Source organism: Mobula hypostoma, chromosome 10, assembly GCF_963921235.1.
Source record: "Mobula hypostoma chromosome 10, sMobHyp1.1, whole genome shotgun sequence".
NCBI lineage: Eukaryota > Metazoa > Chordata > Chondrichthyes > Myliobatiformes > Myliobatidae > Mobula > Mobula hypostoma.
In genome coordinates this window covers 40,290,954-40,303,595 of record NC_086106.1, presented here as the reverse complement: position 1 = coordinate 40,303,595, position 12,642 = coordinate 40,290,954, and the positions used below count along the sequence as shown (strand labels likewise).

The window sequence follows — 12,642 nt, the reverse complement described above, 5'->3', positions numbered from 1 at the left end:
GGCAGGGCGCGGCAGGACGGTGCAGACAGCCCAGCACTTCTCTGGATGTGAACTTCCCTCTGTTTGGGAGAGTTACAGCAGCACCTCTGTAAACAGGGCCTGAAGGATCATCAGGGACTCCGGCCGCTCCAAAAACAACATGTTTCAGCTGCTTCCATCTGACAAACGGTACCGCATCATTAAGTCCAGGACCAACAGGCTTCAGGACTGCTTCTTTCACCAGGCCATCAGATTTATCAATACACATTGATCTGATTATGAATCTGAGTGCACATTGATCTGACTGTGTACCTGACTGTACATCGATTTGATTGTGTATCTGACTGTACAGTGATCTGATTGCATATCTGGCTGTACATTGATCTGGTTGTGTATCTGACTGTGTATCTGACTGTACATCGACTTGATTGTGTATCTGACTGTACAGTGATCTGATTGTGTATCTGACTGTACAATGATCTGACTGTACATTGATATGTGTATCTGGCTGTACATTGTTCTGACTGTGTATCTGACTGTACATCGATCTGATTGTGTTTCTGACTGTACAATGATCTGACTGTACATTGATCTGATTGTGATTCTGACTGTACATCAATCTGACTGTGCGTCTGACTGTACATCGATCTGACTGTACATTTGTCTGTGTATCTGACTGTACATTGATGTACACAAAGTTTAGTGTCTGGACAATATCCCACCTCCTCCCACCCCCACTGCTCCCTTCCTTACTGCTTGTACATAGCGACAGAAATACAACATAAGTTTTTTATTCCCTCATGTTGTGAGGAGGATGTAAGAAATTAAATTCCAATTCTAACTAATTCAAGCCTCACCTACGTCTTATACAACTTTAACATAAAATCCCAACTCCTTTACCCAATGCTCTTGTTTATGAACACCAGTGTGCCAAAAACTCTCTTTACAACCCCAACTCCCTCTGATAGGGTTGCATTTCTGAGAATATACTGACCTACATATACAGCATATAGGCAGGGTGCCTAAGACTTCTGCACAATACTGTATTTGTTAATGTGGAGCAGACAGCAAGCTTGCAAATCTGGCAGGAGCAAAGAATGTTGGGAATGGCATGGATGGAGTGTCGTGGAGGGTGTGGGACGGGTGGCAGAGAAGGAGTGCCAAGGGTGGAGGGCCAGATAGGTGCCCAGGTAAACAAATGGTTTATTGATCTTTACAGAATGTCTCTCTGGTGCTTCCTGCTCCCTCCCCTCTCCCTTCCTCTTTTCCCAACCATGATTCCCCTCTGTGTATCTGTGTGTCTGTCTGTGAGTGTGTGTGTGTGTGTCTGTGTGTATGTGTGTGTGTCTGTGTCTGTGTGTGAGTGTGTGTCTGTGTGAGTATGTGTCAGTCTGTATGTCTGTGTCTGTGTGCATGTGAGTGTGTGTCTGTATGTGAGTGGATTTGTGTGAGTGTGGGTCTGTCTGTATGTCTGTGTCTGGGTGTGAGTGTATGTGTGTGAATGTGTGTTTCTGCGTGTGTTTGTGTGTGTGAGAGAGAGAGAAAGTAAATTGTAGGTTTACAGGGAAACAAGGAGGGGGGATTTATGCTAATGGGACACAGACTGGATGGACCAAATGGCCTTTACGTGTGCTATTAAAGATTGACACAGTGACAGTCAAACAACCTAATGACTACTGAAGCAAAGACCCAAACTGACACTAATATAAACTGAGAAGTGACTTTAATATGTAAGCATAAGTCCCTAATTTAAATACAAACTCAAATGCACTTGTGCAAACACACAACTGCAAAAGGATAAGGTGACACTGAGATTGATCGGTGGAACTGACACTGATATAATGTTGTAACATTGCACAATGATTTAAATGCAACGTCTAAAACATGCATGATGCATGCACACATGTGTTCACACAAACACACATGAACACACGTGCTGTAAACAGACACACTACCACACTGCTGCAAAGAAGAACAGATGATACAATTATGCACGAAAGGTGACCCAGGATACAGACGTGCACAGTGACACATACCACTCACCTGATCACAATGAAATGTCTACACAGAGGAACCTCCTATTATATATTCCTGAACATCAAACATACACAATGATATTCCACTGATAATCTCCTTTACACAACAACATACTACTTTGAACAGACAAGCAATAACTTACATTTTTATAGCATCTCTTCTGTGACAAAGTATCGTCAGGTTCTTGGCAAGAGTGACATTAAACAAGACTTTCATTCAGCAGCAGGAGAGAGAATGAAATAATCAAAGGTTTGCCCAAGGGCCTTAAGGTTCTCATGGGGGCGGGGGGTGATAACAGGGACGAGCTCCCACTAGGTATTAAATGCTCCCAATGGCCTGCATCTCAAATAGCCTCAGACAACCAAGTCCAGCTCCTGCCTTCACCTGTGGCTCTGCTACTAAGCCCAGCAGAACTGTTTCCATTGACACGACAAAGGCGGCTCGCTGGTGCCTTCAAACCAATTGTTTTGAGCAACTGGGGCTCATCAAGGCATGGTTGGCAACTCAGTTACTCGTTTCGCTATGTCTCATCTCTCACTGTGAAAGGGGATGCTTCTTTCTCCCTCTATTAGGGAGTGAGAGAGCGTACAGTATATCAAATTGTGTGGCTGTGTGGAGAGGGGACCTGCTGCATTACTCTCCATGTCGTACTGCCCTGGCTGTGTGGAGAGGGGACCTGCTGCATTACTCTCCCTGTCGTACTGCCCTGGCTGTGTGGAGAGGGGACCTGCTGCATTACTCTCCATGTCGTACTGCCCTGGCTGTGTGGAGAGGGGACCTGGGCATTACTCTCCATGTCGTACTGCCCTGGCTGTGTGGAGAGGGGACCTGCTGCATTACTCTCCATGTCGTACTGCCCTGGCTGGAGTATACAAAGTAGACAGCTGGCATGCAAATATCCGTGGTCGACTCCAACCGCTCATGCCCAGGGGGTAAAGTTAAGTAGAACAGAAGATATAGAGGGGTAGAGGGCATGACGGCCAGCGGCATTGATATGGGGTAGCACAGTAGCATAGTGCTTAGTACAGATGGACCGGGTTCAATTCCCACCAGTGCCTGTCAGGAGTCTGTACGTTGTCCCTGTGACCACCTGCGTTTCCTCCGGACTCAGGTTTCCTGCCACAGTGCACACATGTACTGATTAGTCGGTTAATTGGTCATTAGGCTAGGGCTAAACCGGAAGATTGCCAGGCAGTGTGGTGCAACGGGTTACAAGGGACTATTCCACACTGTATCTCAATAAATAAAGGAAGTATTCATTTCTGGATTTAGCAGTTCAGTAGGCATGGGTACCTCTCAGGGTAGAGGGCAGAGGTTTACGGTGGGAGGGAAAGGATGAGGGGCATTCTCTCTCACCTGGAGCGTGGTGTGTATATGGACTGTGTCTCCAGATGAAGTGGTGAAGGCAAGTGCACCACAATGTTGAAAAGACATCCGGATAGCTGCACAGATAGGAAAGGCTTAGAGGTATATTGCCGACAGAAAGTGACGGATACAGCCCAATCCATCACAGACAAATCCTCCCCACCATTGAGCACCACTACACGAAAGCAGCGTCCATCGTCGACAGTCCCCACCACCCAGGCCACGCTCTCTTCTCACAGGAGGCACAGGAGCCTTTGTTTTCACTTGCCTGCTTCGAGAGCAGGCTCCTGATCCAGTGTGGATAAGCTTGTTCTTCTTGACGCTGAACTGATTTCACAACCTGTGGACTCACTTTCAAGCACTCTACAACTCACAATCACCGTGTCATTTATTTCTTTCTATGTTTGATTTGTGCACGTTGTCTTCTTTGGCATATTGATTGCTTGTCAGTCTTTGTTTACGTATAGTTATTTTTCATAAATTCTATTGTATTTATTTTCCTGTAAATGCTTGCAAGAAAATGAACCTCAATGACATATATGTACTTTGATCATAAATTTTACTTTGACTTAAGACCTTTAAATGCAGAGAGATGGGTTACCTTAGAAAGCCACATTGGTTGGCATGGGGAAGCTGGGAACAGGGCTTGTTTCTGTCTATCTCTGTAAGCCAAGGAGAGGTTTCAGAAAAAAGTATGAAAATTTTAGAATCAAGACTCTGCTAAACTGGGAGTCAATGTGGGTAGAAAGACTCAGGCTGGGAGCTGAACAAGGGTCACAATGGACTGGTGATGAAGGTGGCTGTCGGGAAGGATGGGTGAGTGTGTCAGTGGGTAGGCAGATGCAGGTACAGAAGGTCTAAGATGGGCTCGGGGTCAATGCAATGGTACTTGAAAAGTCTGGTTCAGGCTCTGACCATTGCTGGACTGAATGTTGACGCGGAGAAACACAAATGGAAAGCAGGGAGAGGGTTGGCATGGCGATACACAAATAGTACAGTGATATGAAGATACAAACACACAGTAAAATGGACCCTGTACAGAAACATATCGTAATAAACACACTGATGCCCTGATGATGAGACACAGGAACACACTGTTGATACACACAGCGGGAAAAAAAACACATCATCAAACAGGATAACATTGATATAAACACAAAAACTCTCACACACATCTGGCACACTCACATATATACACACATTGGGATAAACACAAATACTCGCACACAGACACATAACACTTCAGTCGAAATACACTCACAATGAGATAGTGATGGAAACATAAAAGTGGGTTCTGGTTAATTGGGGCAACCGCTTATTTGGGACAGCTCTTAAGGAACAAAAAGTAATTGAGAAACTAGCCAGGATTCCCTTTCTTTAATTGGGGCACTATGCCATTTAATTGCCAAACTGTCTCTAACTATCATTAGCCGTGTCACTTGCATGGCCGTTATACACTACATTGTGCTTAGGGTGAACAGGCCTTCTTCTACTGGTCCCTTAAATTTAAACAACTTCCTCAAAAGATAAATAGCAGATCAGATTTTTTGAAAGACACTCCTAAACTGTGAAATTCAATACCTAAATCTATAAGAGATGCAGACTCAGTTGACACTTTTAAATGCCAGCTCAAAACTGATTTATTTAACCTTGTTTTTAACTAACATATTTTTGCCTTTTATTTTCAGATTTATTTTTATTTTTTAATTTATTTTAGTGTTTGTACTTTTATCACATTGTAATACACTTTGAATGAGATTGTCTGTATGAAAAGTGCCCCTGTAAATAAAGTTATTATTCTTGTTACTGTTAAGGCAGGTGTAGAACTGGCCAGTGCTACAGGGCTGGAGGTTGACAATCTTGTGATTTGATGCGTAGTCCCGTGTCAAATATAATGATACGTTTGTAAAAAATCCAGTTTATCTCAGATACTAGGCAGGGGGATGGCATAAAGCACACACTGCACACAGATATCGAGTGAGGCATTAATATGAAAATGGAACATGCACACTAACGTATTGAAGGCAACGCATTGTCCAGTAATGAGCAGCAAGCAGAGTGACTGGCAGTGGTGACGAGACTGGCCTCAATACACACAGAAACTGGCATGAACACACACGACAGCACCTGACATTAGCAGTGACACTTTAATATAAATGCATAAATTCCCACATGGTGATAATCTGATAGATGCAGACTGACTGATTGCAATACTGTACACACTACACTCCATAATACACACACATGGTACGGTTAACACCACACTATCAAACCCAGGGCATCGGAGTTCAGAGTTCAATTCCAATTCACAATGGTATAGGCATGCTCCCATAGATATGATTATCAATGCTATTGTACAATAGACAAAGACTGACACTACTATAGTCACAGACACACTGGTATGTGCACCTCCCACAGATACAGAACAGGTAAATTTAGTCTAAGAAACTGTTGTAGACCCCCAACACAGTGCAATATGAACAGATAGTTTGCTGATGCACAGATGACTGTATGCTGACTGACACACTGATTCAAGGCACGGTCACATACTCACACACACACGATTACAGGCACACACACTGACACATTAGCTTATGTGTAGGTTGTATTAACACTTAATTACAGATCACACTCAGTGGGCACTTTATTAGGTACACCTGCTAATCAATGCAAACATCTAATCAGTCAATCGTGCGGCAACAACCTCATGCATAACAGCATGCAGACTCAAACATAAGAATGGGGGGAGAAATGTGATCCAAGTAACTTTGACGGTGGAATGATTGTTGGTGCCAGACAGGGAGGTTTGAGTATCTGAGAAACTGCTGATCTCCTAGGATTTTCACACACACTAGTCTCTAGTGTTTACAGAGAGTGTTGTGAAAACATATAAAATGGAGTGAGAGGTGGTCAAAACACCTTGTTATAATGACAGAGGTCAAAGAAGAATTGCCCGACTGTTTCAAGCTGACAGGAAGGTGACAGTAACTCAAATAATCACGCGTTGTAACAGTGGTGAGCAGAACAGCATCTCTGAATGCACAACACATTGAACCTTGACGTGGACGGGCTACAGCAGCAGAGGCTCACAAACTTACACTCAGGAACCATTATGGTGAAAGGCTTATCACGTTGATACTATAACGCAGACACACACACCTTGTGGCGGACACAACAATGTAAACTATGGGGCTTTAAAGTAAGCCCGGGCGCTGACATGGTCAAACAGCAGCGTTCAGCTATAGTTACACACACACACACACACACACACACACAATGCTGGAAGAACTCAGTAAGTCAGGAAGCATCTGTAGAGGGGAATAACAGTCGACGATTCGGGCCGAGACCCTTCATGAGGACTCATCTGTAGTAGTCAACTAGCAGCACCCGAGTACACACACTCCACACCGAGTAGATCCATCCACCAATGAACCAATCAGTACCCAAATGAATTTTCATTGCGACCAGCGCCAATCCCTGAAAGTGAAACAATCGAGTTCAGTGGGTGAGGCGACTGCCGTACGCGGCTGAAATCACAGTGAACCTGGCACACGAGAACTTTACTTGCGCGCTCGTTGCTTTGATCCCATTTTCAATCCCAAATTCCATCTTCACTGGACCGGCTACAGCCCAGAGAGCGCACAGACTAGAGCTGATGAGGCCTTAACCTGAGACCCCACACTGACAACAATCTCTTTCTGGAACAGAGATCTAACAACCCGGTTCGTCTCAGATTCCGTGTCCTAGACAGACTTTACATGGGAATAGATCATTTAGCAAAAGTAGTCAGTTGTCTGTAAGAGGTGTTGTGCGTTATACTGACCTCACCGGGGTCTGAATATAAACTGGTCCACTCGGGAATTTCGTGTGATTCCATTTTCACAGATCCCAACATATCGCTTCCTTAACAAAAATACGACCAAAGCAGGAAGAGGGAACGTTGCAAATGATCTTCAGGCTCCAAATTGTATTCCAGTGCCTAAGTCTCGGGAATGTGGGAGACACCTTGAGATCCAGGTCCCTTCGGCAGCGATGAAGCGGGGTCTCAGGGACTGGGTGGGGTATATATTGCGGGGTAGTCCGCTTCCAAAGGCTCCGGTTCCAGATTCCAAAACCTCACCCGGTGGATGCACCCGTCCAAAAGTTTCAGAGTTGTCCAGAAATGCGGGTGCAGACCAGAGAACTTTCTCACCTTCGCACGGCAGCTGTACCTGTCTGCAGATCCCTCTCTCTCAGGGACTGGAAGCTCTGAGCTACAAGTGTGCGACTGTAGGGTGTGTGTGTGGGGGGGGGGGAGTTACTGATTAACTGATGCCTTTGAGGTGTGTGGCCAGTGTGGATGAACTGGGTTGGGGAGTAGACAAGTGGGCGCTCGCTGCGCCCTCAGGCGCCGGACGACAGAATTGCAGCCTCCGCTCATCCAGAGACAACAAACACAGACAGGGAATGTTTTCCGGTCTAGCATGGTCAATGTGCTACCTGGAAGCTTTATAGAAAACCTTGCAGTGCATTTAACCGTTTAAAACATGCACTGAATTTCCTCCTGTTGTCCTTTGCCCTCCTTTCAAACTTTTCCATCGTTTCTCTCCATAAATGCTTACATGTGCTTCGCGGAATACCTCCTTGCCCCTACCCAGCCGCGGGGGCTTTCAATATCCTCTCCACTGGTTGCATTACGGCCAGTATTTTCCCCGCCCACCCCGCTTCCGAGCCTACAGCCCCCGTGAGTGTGCAAAGGGCTAGTGAGTAGATAGTGAATGTATACTGTACATTGCAAGCGTGTACATTGTGAATGTGCGAAGTGCGGGCGTACAGTTAGGGAATGGGTTATATGTAAACTGCGAGTGTGCAACAAAGGCATACAAACTGTGTGAATGATTATAGTGATTGTGACTATAGGACTGAGGCAGACCGGGAGAAAGTACAAGGAGGCTGCTGGGAAATAGTGTTGGCACTTGGTAGAAGGTATCAAAAAACGGGGAGAAAATTCAAAAACTCAGAGATGCAAAGGGACTTGAGAGTCCTCGTGCAAGATTTCCTAAAGGTTAACTTGCAGCTTGAGTCTGTGGTGAGGAAGGCAAATGCAACGTTAGCATTCATTTCCAGAGGACTGGAATGTAAAAGCAAGGATGTCTAGCTGAGGCTTTATAAGTCATCGGGCAAAATTAGAGCGCATGGTATTGGGGGTAGGGTACTGACATGGATAGAAAATTGGTTGGCAGACAGGAAACAAAGAGTGGGGATTAACGGGTCATTTTCAGAATGGCAGGCGGTGACTAGTGGGGTACCGCAAGGCTCGGTGCTGGGACCGTAGCTATTTACAATATACATAATGATTTAGATGAAGGGATTAAAAGTAACAATAGCAAATTTGCAGATGACACAAAGCTGGGTGGCAGTGTGAAATGTGAGGAGGAGGTTGTGAGAATGCAGGGTGACTTGGACAGGCTGGGTGAGTGGGCAGATGCATGGCAGATGCAGGTTAATGTGGATAAATGTGAGGTTATCCACTTTGGTGGCAAGAACAGGAAGGTAGATTACTATCTGAATGGTGTCAAGTTAGGAAAAGGGGAAGTACAACGAGATCTAGGTGTCCTTGTTCATCAGTCACTGAAAGTAAGCATGCAGGTACAGCAGGCAGTGAAGAAAGCTAATGGCATGTTGGCCTTCATAACAAGGGGAGTTGAGTATATGAGCAAAGAGGCCCTTCTGCAGTTGTACAAGGCCCTGGTGAGACCCCACCTGGAGTACTGTGTGCAGTTTTGGTCTCCAAATTTGAGGAAAAACATTCTTGCTATTGAGGGAGTGCAGTGTAGGTTCACGAGGTTAATTCCCAGGATGGCGGGACTGTCATATGTCAAAAGATTGGAGCAACTGGGCTTGTATACACTGGAATTTAGAAGGATGAGAGGGATCTGATTGAAACATATAAGATTATTAAGGGATTGGACACGCTAGAGGCAGGAAACATGTTCTCGATGTTGGAGAGTCCAGAACCAGAGGCCACAGTTTAAGAATAAGGGGTAGACCATTTAGAACGGAGTTGAGGAAAAACTTTTTCACCCTGAGAGTTGTGGCTCTGTGGAATGCTCTGCCTCAGAAGGCAGTGGAGGCCAATTCTCTGGATGCTTTCAAGAAAGAGTTAAATAGAGCTTTTAAAGATAGCAGAGTCAAGGGATATGGGGAGAAGGCAGGAACAGGGTACTGATTGTGGATGATCAGCCATGATCACAATGAATGGCGGTGCTGGCTCGATGGGCCAAATGGCCTACTCCTGCACCTATTGTCTATTGACTGCACTTGGAGTATTGTGAGCAGATTGGGTCCTCTTATCTAAGAAAAATGGCTGTGCTGGCATCGGAGAGGGTCCAGAGGAAGTTACCAGAATGATTCTGGGAATGAAAGGGTTAACATTTGAAGAGCTTTTGATTGCTCTGGGCCTGGACTCACTGGAGTTTAGGAGAATGAGGGGGATCTTATTGAAACCTACCGAATATTGAAAGGCCAACATAGAGTGGATGTGGGGAGGATGTTTATTTTAGTGGGCAGGTCTAGCCCCAGAGGGCCCAGCCTCAGAATAGAAGGATGTTCCCTTTAAAGCAGAGATGAGGTGGAATTTCCTTAGTCAGGGAATGGTGAACCTGTGGACTTTATGGAGGCCAAGTAATTTGGGATATTGAAAGTGGAGGTTGAAGGTCCTTGATTCATCAGGACATCAAAGGTTACAGGGAGAAGGTAGGAGAATGGGGTTGAGAAGGATAATAAATCAGCCATGACAGAATGATGGAACAGACTCAATGGGCTGAATGGCCTAATTCTGCTCCTATGTCTATGGTGTTATGATGTGCAAAGCGTGAGAACTCTAGTGGTAGAATGTATGAACATAGCACAGAACAAGCTCCTCAACCCACCGTGTCTGTGCCATTGAAACTATTCCCATCTGCCTGCGTGTGTCTCTTTAAAACACTATATTTGCTTCTACCAATCAGCATGTTCCAGGCACCTAACACTGTCTGTGTTAAAACCGCTGCACCCAAATCCTTTAAACCCCCCCCCCCACCTCAAAGATTTACCCTTTGGTATTTGACTAAAGTAGTTTAGTTTTTGTAGTTTAGTACCCTGGGGAAAAGGCTAACTATCCGTGCCTCTCATAATTTTATAAACTTCCATCAGGTCTCCCCTCAGCCTCTGACACCCCAGAGAAAACAATTCTGTCAGTCCAACCTCTCCTCTCCCTAGTCTCTAATCCAGGCAGCTTCAGGATAAACCTCTTCTGCACCTTTTCCAAAGCCTCCACTTCCTTCCCAAATGCACTATCCAGAACTGCACACAATATTCCAAGTGCAACCTAGTCAAAGCTCTATAAAGGGGCAGTTTAAGTTCCTAGTTCTTATACTCAATGCCCCAACCATATGCCTCTCTACCACCTACTTGTCATACCACTTCCAGGGAGCTTTGGACTTCGACCTCAAGATCCCCCCCGTGTAGACTCAGAATCAGGTTTAATATCACTGACATGTATTATGAAATTTGTTGTTTTGCAGCAGTACAGTGCAATACATAATAATTTTTTAAAATCTAAAAAGTACAATAAGATATATATATATATATATATATATTCAGTAGATATGTATAAAATTAAGCAAGCACTGCAAAAACAGAGAGTGAAAATTGGTAAGGTAGTGTTCATGGGTTCATTGTCTGTTCAGAAATCTGATGGCAGAGAGGAAAGAACTGTTCCTGAAACATTGAGTGTGTGTCTTCCAGCTTCTGTACCTCCTCCCTGATGGTAGAGAGAAGAGAACGTGTCCTTAATGATGAACACCGCCTTCCTCAGGCATCACCTTTTGAAGGTGTCCTGGATGCTAGGGAGATCAGTGCCCATGATGGAGCTGGCTGAGTTTACAACTTTCTGCAGATTTTTCTGATCCTGTGCAGTGGCCCCTCCATACCAAACAGTGATACCAGTACATTCATCAAATGCACCAGACCACTAGACTCAGAAACAATTACTGCCTTCAAGCCTGATCAACACCTGAGAGCGAGTGAAGTTATCCCCTCTGGTTCAAGAGCCAGATGGTTGAGGTTGTAATAACCTTTCTTGAACCTGGTGTTGTGGGTCCTGAAGGTCCTGTAGCTTCTTCCTGAAAGATGTTGGAGGTCCTTGGTGATGGATGCTGCTTTCCTGCAACAGCGCACTGTGTAGATGTGCTCAATGGTTGGGAGGGCTTTACCCCTGACTCACTATTTTTTGTAGGCTTTCCTGTACAAGGGCATTGGTGTTTCCATATCAGGCTGTGATGCAACCAGTCAATATACTCTCCATTGCACATCTATAGAAGTTTGTCAAAATCTTAGATGACATGCCGAATCTTTGCAAACTTTTAGGGAACTTTTACCGCACGGCCACGCTTTCTTCATAACGGCATTTACGTGCAGGTCTCAGGACAGATCCTCTGAAATGATAACACTGAGGAATTTGAAGTTGCTGATCCTCTCCACCTCTGATCCGCTGTTGAGGATTGGCTCATAGACCTCCAGTTTCTCCCTCTTAAAGTCAATAATCATGTCCTTGGTCTTGCTAACATTGAGTAAGAGGTTGGTGTTGTGGTACTACTCAGCCAGATTTTCGATCTCCCTCCTATGTGCTGGTTCATCACCACCTTTGATTCAGACAAGTACACTGGTGTCATCAGCAAACTTAGATATGGGCATTGTAGCTGTGCGTAGCCACAGAGTGATAAGTGTAAAGTGAGTAGAGCGGGGGACTAAGCACACATCTTTATGGTGAATCTCTGCTGATGGAGATTGTGGAGGAGATGTTGTTACCAATCTGAACTGACTGTGGTCTGCAAGTGAGGAAATCGAGGATCCAGTTGCACAAGGGAGGTGTTGAGGCCAAAGTCTTGAAGCTTATTGATTAAAGATTAATATTATTATTGAAGCTTGGGTCTTACACCGGGATCAGGAGGAATTCGCTCAAGTTACATTTACCAATTTGGTACTAAGATTAGGCATTTGATCACCGCAGCTGTTGAGACAGAGTTTGGACTTCCATGTACCTCCACCTTTAATGGCTTCTCTGTCCCTTTCCCATGTGAAAGGATCCTTGAGGCCGAATAATATTCCAGTATCTCTGGAGTCATTGGAATGCCTGGTCACACAGTATTGTCAGCTGTGGAATTGTTCTTATCCATAGAGGAGACCAATTTACCTTTCTTTTCAGAAATTAATGAGATAGAAATTAGGCCTAGGGTGATC

General features: G+C 44.9%; 1 protein-coding gene across 1 annotated transcript in view; it reads right to left on the bottom strand.

Moving 5' to 3' along the window:
• Positions 1 to 7,601, bottom strand: part of LOC134352858 (forkhead box protein A2-like) — a 44,534-nt gene extending 36,933 nt beyond the window's left edge. The window contains exon 1 of the mRNA XM_063060381.1: positions 7,205 to 7,601. Coding sequence (XP_062916451.1) covers positions 7,205 to 7,276 — 72 coding nt within the window. The 5' untranslated portion in view covers positions 7,277 to 7,601. The remainder of the gene's footprint in view (positions 1 to 7,204) is intronic.
• Between the last annotated feature and the right edge of the window lie 5,041 nt (positions 7,602 to 12,642).